The following is a 21,453-nucleotide window of genomic DNA, read 5'->3' on the forward strand; positions in this document are numbered from 1 at the left end:
CAAAAAAAAAAAAAAAAAAAAAAAAAAAAAAAAAAAATGACACCCCCGGCTGACATCACCGCCGCTGCCAAACTGAGCAGAAGCGGGAGGCGGGGGCAGGCCCATCCTCACAATTAGACTCTTCCCTCGCGTTCATTATCACTTCCCAGGACATCTGCTCTTTCTTCTGTTTTAGTGGGACTTTCAAATGAAATCCGTGGGTTTCTTCTTTCACCTAAGAGTGTCTGAATGTATGATGAAAGCAAGCCAAGGTCTGAGATGGGAGCGAGGGGATACTGGGACCAGAGCACGGTTCATAAGGCAGAATTTGAGATTACACGCAGGGCTCCTTTCCAGGGCATACACATGTTGTATAATATGTCACATATTATACAGTGTATATAGAGTATGCACACAAGCACAAACACTGTGTACTTATATATACATGAGCTTGTATATATATACACATAGAGGCAACCCGATGCTTTTTTTTCACCTTGATTTTCAGTTAAAAACTGAAAAGTAAAGCAATCTCAGAATGTTTCTTTCTTATTTCACAAGCATGTGACAGCTGTATTGCTTCAAAACTGAAGATGAGGGGGCAAAAGGCAGAAACCTGCATTGTGGCAAATTCAGCAGATTGTAAGTATAGACCCTTCACGGTTGTGAATTCTGCATGAATGCTTAGTTCTAGATGTTCATCGAACACCTGGGCTTTTGCAGAGCGCTGTGCATACTTACTTGACAATTCCCTGCCTCCAAAGGAAAGCAAGTTAAAACACAATACAAGCATTAAAGGCTTCTTTCCAGGCATCTATAAAGAGGGTTTGTAACATCAGACGTGGGAGGGGCTGCCAAAAATTTCAAACACAGCCAAACACAGGAGATTTAGCATTTTTCAGTGGATCTAAATCCTTCCAGATTCAGATTCCTCTGGGAATGTGCCTCTGAAAAGTTTTGCTGAGGTGGGGAAGAGCAGAGTGCGTGAGAACATTCACTCACTTTTCAGCGCAATAAACTCGTCCCAGCTGGCTGCTCCCAGCTGGCACACAGGCTGGAGGGTGGGGCGGCGGGCAAAGGGCGAGGGAGGCAGTAAGGGTAGGGGGTGAATAGGAGGCACAGAGGGCTTACGGCTGGGAAGGTGAGGGGTGAGGTCAGAGGTGGGAAGAGGAGAAACACAAACAGGTCTCATGAGGGCAAGTGGGCTTTGAGGAAACTCAAAGAAACAAAACAAAGGAGAAAGAGAGTTTGCATTGGGAAAGAAATAAGGCACGAGAGCAAGCAAACTGGATCATAAGGAGACAGGGCGATGCACAGCTTAGGCTCGGAGAGAAGCTGTGCCTGGGGAGAGGGTGGGGGCAGGCAGCTCAGGAGAGGCCTGTGTGCCCAAGCCTGAGGCTGGGTGCCGAGTGCTGGGGGTGCAGCCACCTGACCCCATGTTTTTGTGGGCACCGAGGACCACAGCAGGTCAGACCCTGCTAGAATCCCACTGCCCAGCAGCTGGGCTGCTAAAGTTAAAGCTTAGACTCACTAGACGATGTGGGGAGCGTTACTGACATAGCTCTCACTGTGGGCCCCAAGGGCGGCCAGCGCCCAGGTGTTCACGTCCCCACCCGGAGCCCCTCCCTGGGGGTGCTGGGCTGGCAGAGCGAGGGGCTGGAGCAGAGCATGCCAGGACCTGAGACGCACCGGGGAGGGCTCACTGCCAAGGCTCTTAGGGCAGCTTGTGAAATGACTGAGGAGGTTTTGAAAGTCAGTCACAACCCGACCAGGGAGGAGGGCTCAGGGAGCCTGTGAGAGACAACATTGTCGCTGCAAGCAGCTTCTATAAGGAGAGGTGTGGGTGTGGAGAAACCGGGTAGCCAAGGAATGTAAGTTTGGAATTGTTTTCAGTGTTGTTAAAGTGCCCTTGAAGGAAACAGCTTTCTTCAGATTAAGAGTTTTCAAAATGTCTTGGGAAACCCAGCTACCCTTGATGCTGATTTCAGGTGGGAACCCGTGGATGATGTGAGCTCCGATTCAGACTTGTTCTGCCCCCCCTGCGGATGGGCTGCAGGGACTCAGCAAAATGCTGGACATTCATGCCAAATTTTGTTCGATCATGTACATTTTTCTGGGGGGAAAGGCATGCTTTAACCATATTATCAAAGATGTGTGTAGCGTGTGAGAGAGAGAAAGAGAGAGATGGTGAGTGGGAGAGGGTGACTGAGAGAGAGATTGACCGATTAAGCACCACTGCTCTAGGGCAAGTCCAGCTCAGGAATAAGGCTCCAAAACCACAGGGGCATCTCTGTTATCAAAATAAAAGGAATGGATTCTGTTAAATGTATTCCTATGTCTTCCAGAACCATCCGTAGAGCTACTCAGTGAAGAGGTGGAGTTGAAAGAAGGGCTTCAGGCAGGAGAACTATGGGCTACCCTGAGAGATGCCTTCCACCTTGGAAATGCTCTTGATTGAAGCCTGTAACACAGACTTTTTTTTTTTTTTAATGTGGGTACAGTCCCAGACTTGGCCATTTTATGTGAGTACCTAACTATGGGGAAAAATTGAGGGCATAAAGGATGAGACAGAGAGAAGTACAAGAAAGGGTGAACAGACTATTGAAGAGGCCAATGCAATAGTCCAAGGGGGGGATGATGGAGGTCTGGACCAAAGCAGTGGTTGTGGAGAAGGAAACAAGAGAATATTTAAAGAAGTACTGGTGAAGTAGACTTCGTGGACTTTGTAACTGATTAGTTTTGGGGATGAAGGAGGGAGAGCATTTTAAGTGGAACACCAGTTTTCTATTTTGGTGGGTGGATGGTGGCACCAGTGACTGAGACAGGGAGATGGGCGAGGGAAGGTGATGAGGTCAGTTGTGCATCTCAAACTTTGGACATCTGTGGGTTGGCTACACTAGTTGGAAGTTCAACTGAGAGGTGGGACTCAGACATATGACTTCAGGGATCATCAGCCAATAGGTGGAATGAATGAATCAGGTGGAGGGTATAAGGTGGAAAAGAGAATGGCCATGGGTGAAATCCTCAGGACCAATAGCAAGTGAGCTGTAGGAAGAGGAAGCAGAGGTGGGGCGCCAAGAAGGAAGGTGGGAGAGGTAGGAGGAGGGCCTGAAGAGATTGCTTCCAAAAGGTAGAAGTGATAGAAGAATATCTAAAACCACAATAATACCATAGCCACTGGCCACATGTGGCTACTGAGCAGATGAATTGTAGCTTGTCCACATTAAGATGTGTTATAACTACAAAATACACACCAGGTTTTAAAGACCCAGTGAAAATAATTTTTAAAAAAGAATATAAAGTAACAAATTATTTTTATACTAATTACATGTTGAGATGATATATTTTTATATACTGGGTTAAATAAAATACATTATTAAAATTAATTTCACCCTCTCTTTTAAGCTTTGTAAAGTGGTTACTAAAAAAATCAAGTATGTGGCTTGCATCATATTTCTCCTGAATAATGCTACTCTAGAAGAACCATGTTTGTCCTTGAAACAAGACAAAAAGGAGAGTGGACTGGATTAGGGAATTAGAGTCACCAAGTCAGCGGAATGGCAGGGACAGACAATAGATGGAATGGCTAGCAAGTGATGGAGAGACCTGGGGAAGCCTGGATGAGAAGGGGAAAGGGAGGGAAAGTGAGAGTGGAAATGTGTGATAAGGGCATAAGCTAAGCCAAAGGTGTTTTTTTTTTTTTTTTCTTCCTGAAGAGGGCTGGGTGGATGGGAAAGAACGGAATGTATTTCATGGCTGAGGACTTGGATTAAGGTTTGGGCAAGTGGCACAGGAGACATAGGAAAGAGGAGAGATGATGAGGGAGCTCGGATGGATGGGAGGCCGAGGCCAAGCACCAGTCTGAATAGGAGGAGGGACTCACTCCTTCAAGAAGAGATGGACAGTGGCAAATGGGTTTTGTAGGGTGGGGAATGGGAAGCAGGACTGAGGAGAGAGAGAAAGGTGCCAAGATGGAGTTCAAACCCAAGGACTTGTGTTTTCTACCCTCCTAGGTAGAAAAGCCATCTGCCAAGAGTAGAGGGGGTAGCGTTTGGGGGGAAGATTGAAGAGGGGGCAAAAATTTGTCTGATTGCGGAGAAGGTGGCAGAGGGAGCCAATCAAAGGCAAGAATGAAAATGAGGGAGCAGTGACGAGGGCGGAAGTGCAGCTGGCAACACGGCTGCAGTGAGAGCAATCAGTGCCATTATGATTTTCTAGTCATAAGAGTGAAGGGGTGGGTTGTAGGACAAATACAGGGACAAAGAGCCACGAGGCCTGGAAGAATGGCTGTTAAGGAGGCAAATAGTGGGGCCAGGAAGGAGCTGATGAAAAAAATGCAAGCGACTGGGCGCTGGAGTCTTGATGATGATGAAGGTCTGGTGCTCTAGCAACGAGAAATCAGAGGAAAGAAGGTTAAATCATCGAGAGAGGAGCTGGGTGATGACATAACCCACAGCCTGGCAGGTGCTGGGATGGGCCAGTTAACCATTATCTGGACAGAGATGGGAAGTTGATAAATGACAGGAACTGGGAGGGGGAGAAGACAGCACAGCACAACTTGAACTTCAAAGGAGTGGGTGGGGCTGGTTAGAGAACATGCTGGTTAGAGAACACACACCCACAAAACACCCGTCCTCCACACCTTACACCCACTGACATCATTTCCAGGGGCGCACATCATGCACCTAACACCTGTTTCTGCAAATATCATCTTAGCTATCACACCAGGACCAAACAACAGTAAAAAGCAGGAGGGCCGACAACTCTAGTAGCTCCTACTCCCTCCAAATGGAGATGTGAGAGGAGTTCAGAGATTTGACTAAAATATTAGGACACAACTCTGCCACTGTCTCATGAGAGAGGCCCCCTCAGGGTGGAAAAGCGCTTACCCCATTTGTGATGCATTCTTTAGCTCCATGTGTGGGAGGGTTTGAGTCAATTGATTCCACTGGAGGAGTATGATATCCTAGGTGTACGAATCTTTTAAAAACTCATTTGATGGCATTTTACCTCTGCATTTTGTATCCTGGCACATTCTTTGTGATAAAAAGTGAGCCAACTATTTTCTAATGAATGGCAGGCTAAATTCCTAAAATTATCAGTCACACAGCAATCATTACTTTGCTTCAACCAACACAGAAAGCCAAGGGATTTGAAAAGAGAAAAGCATTTATAAGGGTACATTACATTCTCTTAAAAAAAAAATCAGCTACCATTCAGCTTTTGGAAGAATTACATGGCAAAACAAAACAGGCCTTTGAAATGACTGATTTCAGCATGTTGGGGTTTAATAGACATTGTAACTTTAGTTCCTTCCACCTTGTTCAAGAACGGGAAACCTGCTACCTTCTGCCTGCTCAGAGCAGCTATGAGTGAAGAACTCTGAGAATTAAGGGGTGTAGTGAAGAAGAAGAATTTAGTTGGAGGAGCAGGGACACTCCTTGCGCTGTTTGCCCTACACAAGTGCAGTCATGCTCCCAGAGTGAGGTGTAAGCTTAGCTTACAGGTGACCTGTATGCCACAGCAGGGCCCTGCACTAAATCCTAAGTCCTTTGCAGTCCCCACACCCCGGGATGGAGTGGTTTTGACAGATCTCGGTACGATAAATTCAGCACCTGCAAGGAGCAAGACTGTCAGTTCTTAGCAACTCTTACAATACAAGCAAGCTCACAAAGCAGCTATTGATCACTGATGACAAAGGATTTCTGTCAGGCCAGTGGAGATGAGAAAAGTGGCAGGAAAGCTGGGCTGTTCATGTGTTGATGTCCCCATGGAGGGGAGCATCATCTCACTTCATCATGCTCAGCAAGCCTCAGGCAAACTTGAAATGTGGATTTACTGATTAAATAAAGCATTTTTCAAAAATTGGGGGCAGGTTTTCCCAGCAGACTTTGGTCCCCAAACATAGCGCAAAAGGTAAGGAGGAAAACCAGGATTACCTGCAGAGAGTGGTTTGTTTCAACTCAGCAAACCCATCTAAACCTTTCCCATATTTTTACATGTTGCCAATTGTGAACACAATCTTCATTTCACTGTAAATCTGCTAACTAAGAAGCTCTGTCTGTAAAGTAGGTGTGATGGCTACAATAATAGACTTTTCAGTTCTTTTTACTGAAAGTTATTTAAATAGATTTAAGCCAGATGAACGTTTAATTCCTAATGGATGGATGGTAGGGAGAACAAAACTCATTTAACCAAGAAGAGTTTCATGGCCAGCGGGGACATCATTTGATTCTATATGGGTCACACCATTTCCTACAAAAGTAAGACCACTCATTGGTGTGAACAAAATGAAGGTAAAAGTGGTTTGCTGACAGAACCGATTTGTAGCCCATTTTGAGGACACATTAATTTTCTTAAATATGCAGAGAAACAGGCTAAGTAAATGCATCCATTCATCTACCCATTTGAAAAACATCTATTCACTATGTACTATGTGCAAGGTGCTGTGTGACGTACATGGTGGCACATGCTGGAGAGTCATGGGGCTGACCCATGAGAAACTGAGAATCTCATAGACAAGGCTTATAACTCTGTGGAACTTTAACTATCTTGATACCAGGGACCCATATATTAAGGAACTAAGGATCAAGTGCAACTAGGAATTTGAGGCTGAAACAAAAAACACAAAACCAAAAAAAAAAAAAAAAAACCCAACCCCTCTTAATATTTTTTTTACATACCCATGGTGTATAGTTTTCTTGGTAGGATTTTCTTTTTGTTTAAGTTTAAAAATCTGTACAAACTGATTCAGAAAGATATGAGATAGTAAACATAGATAAGCTTTAGGGCCTCCTTTTTGGCTGTACGGCAGTGTAAGAAAGTTTGGAAAATCCTAGTGCTAGCGTGGAATTGTGAGGTAAGCTGGTGCTAGGATCAGTCAGTTCAGTGAGGAGGGATCACCATTTATAGAAGCCTCAAAATCTGGTTTGTAAAAGCATCCTGGTTTTCTAAGGAACATATGGCCTAGATTGAGAGTAAATATGTACCAGAGGGACTAGGAGATTAATTTAAGAGTATTCACAGAGTCCTTCTTTATAATTCCCTGCTAGGAATAATTCTGGCACTGCCACCTCAGTGTTTCCTTACACTGAGTAGCTGAGATGGATAGAGGGTGAGGTTGCCTTGTGGAGGAAGGAAGGGAAAATATCGTTTTCCCCTCCTCTCACCACAGAGGAACTGGAGAAGGATTCCACTCAGGACAACCCCCTCCATATATGTCTGAGGGTGCCACAACCATCCTCTCCAGAGTAAGACCCTACAGAGGGGAAGGCAAAGATCACCCTGTAAGATCCTAATTGGCCTACAGATCCACAAGTGGGGGTTATGGAAAGATAATGAGATGCTGTCAGCCAAATAGCCAAATGCAGGTGAATCTTGCAAGAGGCCACTGGTACCTGGATGGGGGAGTCCCTGTTCAAGACTGTTGGAAGCACTCCTCCTTCAACCACATTAAAGGAAGCTTGAGGCATATAAGACTGAGTAGGGGAGTTGCCTGACCCCCTAGGTCCTTCCTAAACACTCACTGTCACACTCTCCCTGCCAAAGGGGACAATGACTTCCAATGCACAGAGATATGGCTTAGGAGTAAGGGCCCCTCCAGCTAAGGCTGTTGTATGCAATTGCCTAATGGCAGAAGCCTTTAACCTGAGAGCTGGAGGGACAGCCAGGGCTGCCAACTGCTTAGAGACAGAAATTTCCAAACTGGATTACGGAAGAAATGCCAGCAAGATCTCAGATTTTGAGATCTAATCCATGGATGTCAATGACTGGAAATGAACCCAAATCCTGTTAAATTGTTAAGGAGTTTATTCATTCATTCAACAAAATATTTACTGAGTGCCAGCACTGTTATCTAATTTGGAAATAAGGCAGTATATGAGAAATTTTGCTTTCACAAAATTGACATCATATTTGGGGGGAGGGGCTTTATGAGAATCCCCTAGTCTGGCAAACAACAAAGGCCTGTGACTGTTCAGGTCTTAAGGCATTCCCCAGACCTCCCACCAACAGGAGTAGGATAATAAAGAAGTACATTAATTCCAGTTCTGATACCAATCTCACTTTTGACCCTCTCAAGCTCTTGTCAGAATAGAGTCAATCACTTTCCAGGTAAACACTAGATATCTACTGAGATTTTAGATGTAATAGGAAATGCAGGGGGAGCTGAGTTTTGCTTTGACTCTCACAAAGCCAGCTCTTTCTATAAAAGTCAGAGAGTTCAGACCAAAAAACAAGGGAGACTGAAAGGTGAGAAAGGTTTCAAATGTTGTAGAGGTAATGGTAGAAATAATGAAGCTGATATAAAAAACTCTGTCATTAACTAATCTTTGCTGTAAAAAAAAACGGCCAAGATGGAGACTGTTTTCAAATTAAAAAATTTAACTGTGAGGATTTCTACTTTAAAATATGTGCACTATCTCACTGGAGAAAAGCTCAGGATTAGATGGCTTCCCTAGTAAATTCTACCAAACACTTAAAGAATTAACACCAATTCATCTCAAACTCTTCCAAAAAACTAAAGAGGAGGGAACACACCCAAATTCATCTTATGAGACCAACATTATTCTGATATCAAAAAGAGAAAAGGACGCTATTAGAAAAGAAAGCTATAGGTCAGGATCTCTGATAAATACAGATGTAGAAAATGCTCAACAGAATACTAGCAAACCAAATTCAGCAGCATATAAAAGAATCATTTACCATGATCAAGTGGGATTTATCTTGGGGATGCAAGGATGGTTCAACACATGCAAATCAATCAATGTGATATATCGCATTACTAGAATGAAAGAAAAGAATAAACTCAATAGATATGGAAAAGCATTTGACAAAACTGAACATCCACTCATGATAAAAACTCTTGACAAATTAGGAATAGAAGGAACATATCTCAACAAAATAAAGACCATATAAGGCAATCCCATATTTAATGGTAAAAGATTAAAAGCTTGTCCTTTAAGATCAGGAGCAAGACAAGGGTGCCATTCTTACTGCTCCTATTCAGTATAGTACTAAAAGGCCTAGTTTCAGGTAAGACAAAGAAAGGAAAGTATCAGAATTAGAAAAGAAGTAAAATTGTCTCTGCTTTCAGATGACATGATTTTGTATATAGAAAATCCTAAAGATGATAAAAAATTTGTTCAATCTAATCAGTGATTTCAGTAAAGTTGCATAATACAAATTAACAGAAAAATCGTTAGTGTTTCTAACACAAATAATAAATTTTCAGAAAAAGAAATAAAGAAATCAATCACATTTACAACAGCATCAAAGACAAAATACTTGGGAATAAATTTAACTATGGAGGTGAAAGATCTCTAAAAACGCAAAACACTGATAAAAGAAATTGAAGAAGAGGCAAATAAATGGAAAGGCATCCCATGTGCATGCATTAGAAGAACATTGTTAGACTGTCAATAATGTGAAAGCCATCTATAGTCATGATGCCATTCCTACCAAGATTTCAATGGCATTTTTTTAAAATAAGAAAACAAAAACACCTCATAAAATTTATATAGAACCACACAAGACCCTAAATAGTCAAAGAAATCCTGAGAAAGAAAAACAAAGCAGGAGGCATCACACTTCCTGATTTCAAGCTATACTATAAAGCTATAGTCATCAAAACAGTATGGTACCAGCATAAAAAATAGACCAATGGAATAAAATCAAGAGCTCAAATATAAATCCAAGTATAAAGAGTAAACTAATATTTGACAAAGGAAACAATATTCAATGGAAAAAGGACAGTCTTTTCAATAAATGGTGCTGACATAATTGGATAGTCATGTGTAAAAGAATGGCTCCTATCTTATACCTGACTCCTGTCTTACACCACTCACAAAAATTAACTAAAATAAATTAATGACATTTAAATGTATGACCTGAAACCATGAAACTCCTAAAAGAAAACAGTAAAAAGCTCTCTGATATGAGTCTTGGTAATGACTTTTTGGATATAACACCTAAAGTACAAGCAACAAAATAAAAAATAAACAAGTGAGACCATGTCAAACTAAAAAAGCTTCTACACAGCAGAAAAAAACATCAACAAAGTAAGAGAACCTATGGAATGGGAAAATATTTTCAAACCATGTATCTTATAAGAGGTTAATATCCAAAATATATATATATTTTTAAAAAAACTCATACAACAGCTGGTATAGATGTGAAGAAAAAGGAAACTCTGTGTGGTAATAGTGGGATTGTAAATTAATGCAGCTACTATGGAAAAGAGTATGGACAAGCCTCAAAAAAGTTAAAACTGTAATATGATCCAGCAGTTACACTTCTGGAATATTTCTAAAGGAAATGAAAAACACTAACTCAAAAAGATATCTGTACCTTTACTTGGAGCATTATTTATAATAGCCAAAACATGAAAACAACCTTAGTGTCCATCAATCAATGAATGGACAAAGAAGTTGAAGCATCTGTGTGTATATAGGTATAAATGTATATGTACACACACAATGGAGTATTTTTCAGTCATAAAAATGAGGAAATTCTACCATTTGCAAGAACATGGATAGACCTTGAAGTCATTATGCTAAGTGAGAGGAGTCAGAGAGAGAAGGACATATACTGTATAATCTCACTTATATGTGGAATATATATATATATATTTGCTTTTTTTTAGGGTGCACCCATAGCATATGGAAGTTCCCAGGCTAGGGGTCGAATTGGAGCTACGAATGCTGGCCCATGCCACAGCCACAACAATGCAAGATCTGAGCTGTGACTGCAACCTACACCACAGCTCATGACAATGCTGGATCCTTAACCCACTGAATGAGGCCAGGGATCAAACCTGCATCCTCATGGATACTAGTCGGAGTTGTTTCTGCTGTGCCACAACAGGAACTCCCTATATGTGAAATCTTAAAACAAACTAAACTTATAGAAAAAGACATTAGACTTGTGGTTACCAGAGGCAGAGGGTAGGAGGAGGGAGAATTGGAGGAAGGTGGTCAAAAGGCACAAACTTCCTGTTACAAGATAAATAAGTTCTAGGGATATAATGTACAACATGGTGACTATAGCTAGTACTGCTGGGTGACATATAGAAAAGTTTTTAAGAGAGTAAATTGTAGGAGTTATCATCCCAAGGAAAATTTTTTTTCTTTTTTCTTTCTTTTAAAAAATTGTATCTAGGAGTTCTGATGTGGCACAGCAGGATTGGTGGTGTCTTAGAAGTTCTGGGATTGCAGGTTCAATTCCCGGCCTGGCACAGTGGGTTAAGAGGGAACTCCATATGCCGTGGGGCAGTCAATAAATAAATAAATATTGTATCTATGTGAGAATATGGATGTTAGCTGAACCTAGTGTGGTAATCATTTCACAATGTATATAAATCAAATCATCATGCTGTTTGCCTTAAACTTATTACAGTGATGTATGTTAATTACTTCTTAATAAAACTGGGAGAAAAAAACAAACAGGAAAAAACCCAATAGCTACTTAATATATTGGGTGAGAGAGGAATAAAAAAAGTGTACAAAATGATTCCCTTATAGGATTTTATAAATGTCACTTAGAAAAAAAAATTAAACAATATTAAGAGGACAGAAAATTTTTAAAAGATTTTATAACTGTATTAGGGACCCCCCCTCTGTTATTAAAAATAAATGGTATTTAATTAAGACATCAAGCTTGATTGATAAACATGTATAAAAGACTTTGTTTCTTAAAACTTCCTTTTAAAAGATAAGATGGTTGTGGACATGTTACATAGCCAAGTAAATGAGCTGAGTATCTAGATGAAATACACCTGATAGAGTGATGACTAAAACCGTAAATACCATCATATCTACAGTTACCTATAATTTCTAAGTAAACTACATTAAACTGGTGCTAATACATTATGATTTAAGTGTTAAAAGCTAACTTTTCTATGTTAGACTTTTTTAAAGGGAGAGAAGACCTTTCCAGTCTGAGATAAACAGGAGAGTTTAGCAGCAAGCCCAAGATGTTTCTGAGGAAAGAAAAAAAATACACTTTAGATCAGTTTTGAGATTTTGATTTGTGACTTAAGTTATTCAGCTTCTGAGGTGAGAAAACAGAGTTGGGTGGGGGGAACCTCTCTTTCTTTTAGTAAATGTGGAAAATGCTGTAATAAACAAAATGATGTCATAGATGGTGTAGAAATGGAAAGGGTTAGGTCCCACATACTTTTATTCATCTCTGGACAGATAACCAGAAGCTGCAAGCCTCAGCACTGTTAAAAAAGGACCTTAAAAAAAATACAGACTGCGGACTCAGGTGCACTGAGAAAACAATCCCCAAGCTAACGACTACAGCCACCGGGAAAAAGTGAGTGAATACTTTCTATGCCAATTTCCATAAGTTTAGTTCATTTGTATTTACTTTGTATCCTTCATCATCAATTTGGGTTTCTGCCTGAATTCAGAATTTAATACTGAATGTTTTAAACCAAAGCTCCAGTATTACTGTTCCCCGTGCAGATGGTTAATCTAAGCAGTCAGGTGAGGAGGAGGTGGGGACACAGCCCCACCAGGTGTGACTAGGAAGACTAATAGCTGGTCAGCATATGTGGATTTTGATAAAAAGACCATATTCCACATTTGGAGATATTTTAGAACTTATCTAGAAATAAAGAAAATGGCTTTGTGATTCACCTTTGTGCTGAACATCATCCCACAGGATACAAAACTGTGGTTGTGTGATACTTTGATCCATATAAGAAGAATGGATAATGGTACCAGACTATCTACAGTTATAAGTTTCCAATTTCTGTTTTTTTGCCTTGATGTGAAAATAAAAAAACTCTGGAGAAGGGCCAAAGATGTTTAAACATTATTTTTTAAATATGTAGAGGAATATAAAAATGTGATATGACTATAAAATATTGATTTTAAAAAGTTGTAATTTAACGTCTTTTTTTTTTTACCCATGGCACATGGAGGTTCCCAGGCTAGGGACTGAATCAAAGCTACAGCTGCTGGCCTAGGCCACAGACTCAATAATGAAGGATCCGAGTTGCATCTGCAAACTACAGTACAGCTCACGGCAACGCTGGATCTTTAACCCACTGAGTGAGGCCAGGGATCGACCTGCAACCTCATGGTTACTACAACCTCATGGTTACTAGTCGGATTCCTTTCCCTTGGACCACAGAGAACACCTTAATGTCTTTTATAAGTTGATTCTTGTGGCATCCCCAGACAGTGGTGTAAACTATAGCTGATCAAATCTGCTCTGATTCAATTAGGTCAAGTTTCAAATGTCTCTCATGATACTTAATGTTGATTTGCTGGTATTTACTGGTATCTTAGGTTGTTTACGCATGGTTATAAAACTAGGTAAATACCTGTATATATTCAAAGGCATTTGTAAAGCCTAGCAATTACTGTTCAATATTAAAATGACCTGAGGTTCTTTCCTGTGATAATAACACTAGTTTCCATTAGAAACAAAAATAAAGGATGAGCTGGATATTTTCCATTCGCTCTTCCATGTCTCCTTTCTACCCTTCTCCTGCTCTGTGCTCTCCATGGCTGGCCTTTGTGGCCTGCACTGTGAATGGTCTTGCCCTTCAGCTTCTGACTGGATTCAGATACAGAGAAGCACCACAGAAGATTAGCAGATGAGAGGCGAATACAACTGGGGAATTTATTCTTTAATACTTCCTTGCTGGAATTCAGCTTGGTTACTACTACCCATCAGGTCTCAGCCCCTGTAAGAAGCCTCCTCCCACTACTATGTTCTCCACATCAGGCTATAGCATCCTACCCTTGCTCCTTCAGGGCCAAGGATGGTAATGGCCAAGGGCCTTTACTGTTCCCAAGGTATTGCTCCATCTCTGTTGTTTCCCTTATTCCACACCTTTGCTAACAGCCCCTTCATTAAGCTCTCCCCAAATTCCTTTCTTTTCAGAATCTCTTTCTTGCTGGGGCCACAGGAGACACAAAGTTTAGGCCAAGCATGAAAGACCTAGGTTATTCCTTTCACTATCTACCAATTTTAAGAAGTTCTAAGATACTAGGTGTCCTATATTTTTATGTTTTTGAAGCCAACTTTGTTGAGCTTGAGCCAAGAATCAAAACCAGAAAAGAAAGAGAAAGATACCTGAGATTTTAGACAAGATAGTCCAATATAATCTTTAGAAATGCAATATATAACATGGTACATCAAAGACAGGGGGAAAAAAGCTCCTATTAAAACAAAGCAAAAAAAGAGTTACATTTAAAATCTCAACATAAACTGATGACCTTAAAAAGAGAGTAATTTTTCTTTAGGTCTACATTAATTTAAGCAATCTTCAGTAGTTAATGGAAAATAAATTGTAGTACACTCAACAAAGATCAGATTCCCTGGTTGGAACAGGAAAACCAGAGATCAGTATGGGACCTCTTATCAAAAAAAACAAAGACAATTTCACGAGTACTCAGTAGTACTGTAAAAAGCCACATATACCAATCCCAAAAAAGCTCAGCCCAAGACTTAAACAGTGACAATTTAAACATTAAGCAATGGTAACTATAGCAGGCTATTCATTGTTGAATGCAAAAAAAGTTATACTATAACTGCAAGAGAAAAATAATATAAACTATGCTCTAAAAAATACACCAATAGTAATCAATTGGCGATAAAAAATGAGGTGAGAAAGAGTGACAGATGATTTGATTAAAAAATACTAATCTGTTTATAAATGATATACCTTCCCTTCCTTGAGAATTCAAGTAGTTATCAGTCTGAGATATAAAAAATATTTTTTTCTACCAAGTTGATGCTATGAAACACCAACTCTCAGATCAGAGGATAAGTGATAAAAATGGAATTTAGACTAACTTGAAACTTGCGCCTTCTGAAAGACGTCTCTGAAAGCTGACCTTCCCCTCCTGCTTCAGAGCTGTGTGCAGTGGTCATGGTCTTCTGGGGAGTGGCCAAACACAGAGCCAGAGCATCTTAAAGGGTCCAGGAGTTCTCTGGAGGCGGGAGGATATCAATTCTCCCATGAGAATGACAAAGTTTCTCATACCCAGAAGAATCCTTACTCCACAGGGGCATCATTCACATCCCAGTGGGAATCTGGGAAACTTGGGAAGCTGGTCCTCCAAGAGACTACATTATCTCCTACTTTATGTTTTCACTCCATCATGTATATCTTATGTCATAACAACAAACAAAACCTTTACATCCTGATTGTTGGCATCTTCCAACATTTATATCACTGTCCAGTTGTGCAAAACACACACGGTGAGAGCAGGAATCCTTGACTGTCGTGTCCAGCTGAGGATAATTTGGGCATGGCCTAATGACCACCATATATTGTGTCTCATTATCCCCACTTCCAAGTGGTAGCTTAAAACAACTATCCTCATGCTGTCCTCTCTTCCCCACTGTCTGTTTGGCATGTTTTGGTGCCTGACATTATCATTAGCCATAGAGCTCTGAGGAGCTTTATGGGGATCTGGATGAGGAGACTTCACTCCCCGAGAATCTGGCTGTGGGGTTGCAAGCAGTAACTGGTTGAGACTCTGGGATGTCTCTCTCTTGGGAGTGCATAACTATGTTTTCAATCATGCAGTTTAAGTTGGGGCATCTTATATATGAAGAGAAAAGGGTGAAGTGTATTAGACATTTGCTGTTTCGGGTCCATCTAGAAATCTATCACTTTAACTTTGATAACAGCCCTGGGTTTTTACTTCTGGTGGAGGCATTACACTGCTAGTGAACAGATGGCATGTGACTACTATGAATCATCTAAGGTTCCTATTTCCCAGGTCATGGTGATTGGTTTAGAAGGGTGGTCATGTGACCCACCAGAGCCAATAGCATATCATAAGACAGATGTGGGGACTTGTGAATCAGAAGCAGTTCTTTCCTGATGGTTTTCAACCTCAGAGGCTTTAAGGTCCAGGTGTGGCTGCCATTTTCCTACTTGAAGAACTGCAATAACCCAGAGAAAGCAGAACTGAAATAGGCAGAGAGAACAGAGTCAAGTCCTAGCAGCAAGATTTGAGTCCTCATATCAAGTGACACCTAGAGTCATCTTATTACCTGGATTTTCAAGTATGAAAGCCAGTGGGTTCCTTTAACTTAAATCTGTTTGGGTGAACTCCTCAAGCCTAAAATTCCTCTACTCAAAAACCAATATATAAACATTAAAGTATGACCTTGCTAATGTGTGGAAAGAAACTTCACAATTTTCAGGCAACTCTAGTAATTGGCACAGAGGACATTTTAGGGATTTCGTCCCCTGAAGAGTTTGGGAGAACAACTGGTTTTATTGAAGTCAGAAGACAGGATTTTGGTACCATCCCTTGTGCTATGATGACAGTAAGCATTTTATAACTTAAATTGCTCTGAAAAAACTATGCTTTCCTTCCTCCTGTTAATTTTCTCAAAAGGAACTTCCTGACATTTAAAATATTTATTAAATAATAAATTTAAGCTCGTAGATAGACAAAACATCTGACATTATGAGAAAACATGGCACAATAGAGATGAGGTCACAAGGTGAGATCAAGAGGGTGTGTCAGGGTGCAGTTGGAAGCTAGAGAGGCAGGGGAAGTTTGGAAAGGCTGCTCTAGACTAGAATTAGATGGAGTCAGTGGGGACAAAGGGACACACTCTGTGTGCTATATGAGGTCTGGAAGCATGGATTCCTGACATCGGAAAACACTTCCTGATTTTCCTCAGCCACAGCCCACACATGGCCATTGAGCAGCAGGATGACTCAATGGTTCACCCAAGGCTGGGGACTGGCTGGACATGTGTGGCTGGGTCAAGGAGCAAGGCAGTCCAGCGTGCGCTAAAGCAAAGCTGAAGTGGGCGGCCAGGATGCTCAACAAAGGCCTGGAAGGGACTACGAGTTGGTAGGTGTAGCCCAGTATTCTTTTGGGAGCAGTTAAACATTTCTTTCAGCTTTCTTGCCTCTCAAAAGATTGGAACTGATGATCAGATGGCTTCTGAAGAATAAGAATTCATAATGTGTTAGAAATTGTACAAAGAAGCACAATTCAAAGCCTCCCAGCTGCTTAAAAACCAGAGAACTGAGTCTAATTAGAAACAGTCTATGACTATCTTAAATTTTAGGAGGAGTTGGGAATTCAGTTGCTTAAGAGTTGATTGATGCATAATGTGCAGCCACCTTCAAGGCATTGTTCTCAGTATAGCAGATGCCACACTCATCTCACGGGTTCTAAGGTGGCAAAGGATTTAAACTGGAAGTAGAACTGCCTGAAACAAACATTGGTAGGAGGCGAGAGGGTCCCTGCACCAAGTGGGTGCCCAAAGCTCTTATCTCTTGTGGTCCTTGAGTATTTGTCTCCCATTAGTCTTACTGGTACATGTCTCAGCATAGGTGTTTAGAATAGACACCCAGGTATCTGCAAGTATACACTGGAGGGAACAATGAGGGGAAGGTCAAGGACAGTCCCTGCCTCTCCAATCAGCAGGGCTTGAAGTAGTCAAAGGGAGCAGTGGTGTCTGGATTGACAGTCCTGCATATTCCCAGGGAGAACCTGGGTGCTGCCTGGTCCCCTGCACCTGATATCTGTGGTCCCTCTCTCATGCTGGGGCTGCTGGAGTCTGTGGAAGCCATTTTGTACCCCAGTGAGGACTCAGGTGAACTGTCTGCCTTGCTTATTGTTAGGAGGCTCCCTACCCTAAGGGCTCTCGGTCCAGCCCCATACATTCCCTCTCTTATCCTGCTTTCTTGCAAATTCTCTGAATGCCTACCCTTTCTTCTGCAGTCCAGATGCTGCCTACCATCCTATCTCTGATCAAGCTCATTTGAAATTTCTGACAAGGATTGGGGGAGAAAGCTGGTCCTCAGTTCTGATTGGGAACTGATTTGTCCCTTGGAGGTGACTCACTCAGACACCACTGACTGCACCTTCTCCCCTCACCCCTTTGCTCCCAGCATGCTATGTGGCTGCCATTCCGCTCTCTGGTTACAGCCCCTTCTGGGAACTGCTGCTATCAAGGCTTTTATAAATGATCAAACATGTTGCTATCTATAGAAGAGGTTTGATTATTCCTCCAGACCCTATATTTATCTTAAAATTGTTTTCTTCACTACATGTTTTCTTCACTACAGCCTGCTGTGAATTATTTTTTAAATGTCAGTAAAGTACCGAAATGCCTACCCCTGTTTCTCACAGCACCATGAAGCATTTTTTTTTTCTTTCATGAAAAAAAAAAGCCAATCCTGTGTATGTTAATGTATGACAATCTGGCATGATGAAGAAATGAAGGTGCAAAATTCTAGATTTTAATATTGAAATAGTTTCACCTTTCCTACCTCTTCCTAAACTGTGCAAATCTGATATTTTTAGACCTCAGACCTCACTAAGACCAAGAGAGGTTCAGATGAACCTCAGTTTAGGTTAGAAACCAGCTGTAGTGTTTGGACTGAGGAATCTGATTCAATTTCTATATCTTAGTGGTCAGTGTAAATCTCAGCATGATGAAGTACTGGGTTGTAGCAATCAGCCAGAAGCAATCTGGGAATAAGAGCCAAGTCGACTCATTTCAGAATGTTATGTGAAATGGAAAGGTTGGGTAATTCTATTTCAAAAGAATGTTTAATTTAGGCCAAGTGTTTTTTAGAGTGGGTTATTTAAGCGGGAAGCTCATTCATGCACTTACATGCCTATGATTCCTTTTAATTTTCTTTCTTTATTCTTGGAATTAGGTCCTTTAAAAATATTTCCTTTTTTTTTTTTTGGTCTTTTTGTCTTTTCTAGGGCTGTACCCGCGGCATATGGAGGACATTTGGAGGGTCCCAGGCTAGGGGTCCAATCCGAGCTGTAACCGCCAGCCTACGCCACAGCCACAGCAACACGGGATCCGAGCCACGTCTGCGACCTACACCACAGCTCATGGCAACGCCGGATCCTTAACCCACTGAGAGAGGCAAGGGATCGAACCTGCAACCTCATGGTTCCTAGTCGGATTTGTTAACTACTGAGCCACAACAGGAACTCCTATTTCCTCTTTATGGTTACTGAAAAACTGTGTTGCAAATGAAGCAACTATAATTTACAGACCCCTACAGAAAAAAAAATCTAATTTTTTAAATCAAGAGAACACTAAATCTTCACAGTAACATTTCACAGAGATGCTAGGGAAGAATGAGGAATTTTTTTGCATCGATTCAAACTTTTTGTCTGTAGCATACCCATCATTTATCAGGCTTATTTTAACATCTTCCAGGGAATTGTGAAGCAAGAGGGGAAAAGACTTTTTATTTCTTTGTATCTAAATTTCCACCTAACAGTAAAAGGTGATAGATCAGATTTATTAAATACCTATTGTTAGACATAAAGCCAAGCTGAATGCAAAAAAACTTGAATCCTGTTACTACACATCATGGGAGCAGGGTACTTGCGAACACTGAACCTACGTCAATGGGAAGAGCCCTCAGAGAATCTTAAACATCTTTGAGATTCATGAAATTCTCTAGATATTAGAGTTTTTCATTCAGTATTTATCCTCCTTAGTATGAATATGATAAATGAAGCAACTGTAGTAATTATGAGCTTTTTTTTTTAAAGAAATGCTAAAGTGTGTTATCAATACTTAAAACAGCATGCCCAAAAGGACCCAAATAATACCAGAAACCCTTCTTCTACACAAAGAATCCATGCCAATGAAATCATATTGGTTAGGCCTGAGGCACCAAACACTCCTGAACAAAGTTGGGCAGACCCAGGAGGAGAAGGCACACCAAGTGATACAGTGTAGTGCAGACTCTGGGCAGAATGGAGGATTATTTTTCACAATTTGTAAGTATTCCTCTAAGAGCTTAGAAGCCTGCTTCCCTCCTACCTCCCCAGTCAGCATCCTCCCCTGCCAGCCATCACATTTAGGACAGTTTTCGGCTATCCTGACATCCTCTCTAGGCAAAGGGCAGCCTGGTCTACCCAAATCTCATGTGTGAAGTTGTTTTCCATAAACAACATGTGCAGAGTGTAACCTCCCCTTTCCTCATGTTAAAGGCTGTGGGTAATTTCTCCTGGATTAAGCCTGAGTGCAGGTTAAGACTCTGTGCATATACATAAAGACTAGCTTAAGTAGCAATTTTGAGGGCCAGGAAAATGCACTCTGGTTTCAATGAGTTTCTTGTCGACAGGTGTTTTATATGCACACACACCTGGCGACACCATACCTTTCTTCCACTGAAACTTCTTTCATCTGCTGGTGCGGTTTGGTGCCTTCCATTTCCCTGATGCTCACGGCATAGATCTTGGTGGTGTAATCAATGGCCTTTTCTCTAGCAACGTCACTGTCATAGCCTCAAAGGACAGAAAGACATGGGAAGGGAGCAGGGTTGGTTTGCGTGGTGTAGGAAGGGGTGTGGAGAAAGGCACGGTCGGCGCGTGGCACTGGGGCTCACCTCCATCCTCCTCTGCATCCGTGTCCGATTCCTCGCTGTCCACCAACTTGCTCTCCTGGGTCCCCACAAACTCCCGGGTCCAGATCATCAAGGCCGTGTCGGCGCCGCCCACCGTGAGTAGCACCGAGTCGTTGTGCAGCCAACGCACGTTGGTGACGTGGGCACTGTGCCCTACATACTTCTTGAACCTTGCGTGCTGGCCCTGTGAAGCCAGAAATTGGTGATGACCCTATAGGGAACCTTATTATTCTTGTTTCTGGACTATTTCATTCCTGTTATTCTCTGCATGCAAATGAACCCATTCAAGGAAGGGGTAGTTTCCCGGCTTTTCTCTAGAATGTAAGCTCTGCGGGGTAGGGACTAGGTCTCTTTCTCTCTCTTTTTTCCCCCCAAAACATCTCCTGCTTCATCATACGCCCTCAATAACTTGTAGACTACAGTTTCTTAGGTTCCTGAGAAAGTAGCCTGAGACAGTATAAAAAGCATGGAGTTCCTACTGTGGCTCAGCAGCAATGAACCCAACTAGTATCCATGAGGACTTGGGCTCTATCCCTGGCCTCGCTCAGTGGATTAAGGATCTGACATTGCTGTGAGTGGTGGTATAGATCCCAGACAAGGCTTGGAACCCGAGTTGCTATGACTATGGCACAGGTCAGCAGCTGCAGCTCGGATTTAACTCCTAGCCTGGTAACTTCCATATGCTGCAAGTGCGGCCCTAAAAAGCAGGAAAAAAAAAAAAAAGCATAAAAAGCTTGTTTCTGCTTCTTTCAGATATCAACTGTGCATTCTCCACAGGCCTCTAGTGGAAACTCCTGAGGGTGAGTCTGGCTGACAATTTGAGATCAGAAGTGTCTTTCTGGTCGTTCCCCATAGCAGCTTTTGCACCAGTTGTGCAAGGGACTTCTTATGGGCCTGGGGCCTCAAGGAAGATATAAAAGGAATGCAGCAGTTTCTACCAGCAACGGTGGAAACAATTTCTAACACCAGAAACACTCAAATAATTGATGTTAAAACAAAGTGAGCTCTAGGAAGAAAGAAAAAACCACCACCAATGACCACCCCCCTCTAGTAGAGGACACAAACTTGAAAAATCCAATTAATAA

The 21,453-nt window shown here is 41.6% G+C and overlaps 1 protein-coding gene across 5 annotated transcripts in view; it reads right to left on the bottom strand.

Annotated features, from left to right (window-relative positions):
- The window catches only part of EML6 (EMAP like 6), a 285,307-nt gene that overhangs the window by 25,624 nt on the left and 238,230 nt on the right, over positions 1–21,453 (bottom strand). For 3 of the 5 annotated variants that reach the window (XR_014841946.1, XM_021087539.2, XM_085019293.1), the window contains 2 exons: positions 20,351–20,552; positions 20,123–20,249 (listed from right to left, as the gene is read on the bottom strand). Coding sequence is in view for 4 of the 5 variants with exons in the window: in XM_021087539.2 (XP_020943198.1) it covers positions 20,123–20,249; positions 20,351–20,552 (329 nt within the window). In the remaining variant the exon portion in view is untranslated. Of the gene's footprint in view, positions 1–12,173; positions 14,931–20,107; positions 20,250–20,350; positions 20,553–21,453 lie in introns of those variants that run through there. The other 2 variants (XM_085019294.1, XM_085019292.1) reach the window with 2 other exon arrangements.

This window comes from Sus scrofa, chromosome 3 (genome assembly GCF_054392235.1).
Source record: "Sus scrofa isolate SSC_HxYL_T2T_F1_AM1 chromosome 3, Sscrofa_HxYL_maternal_Yorkshire_Landrace_v2.0, whole genome shotgun sequence".
NCBI classification, from domain to species: Eukaryota; Metazoa; Chordata; class Mammalia; order Artiodactyla; family Suidae; genus Sus; species Sus scrofa.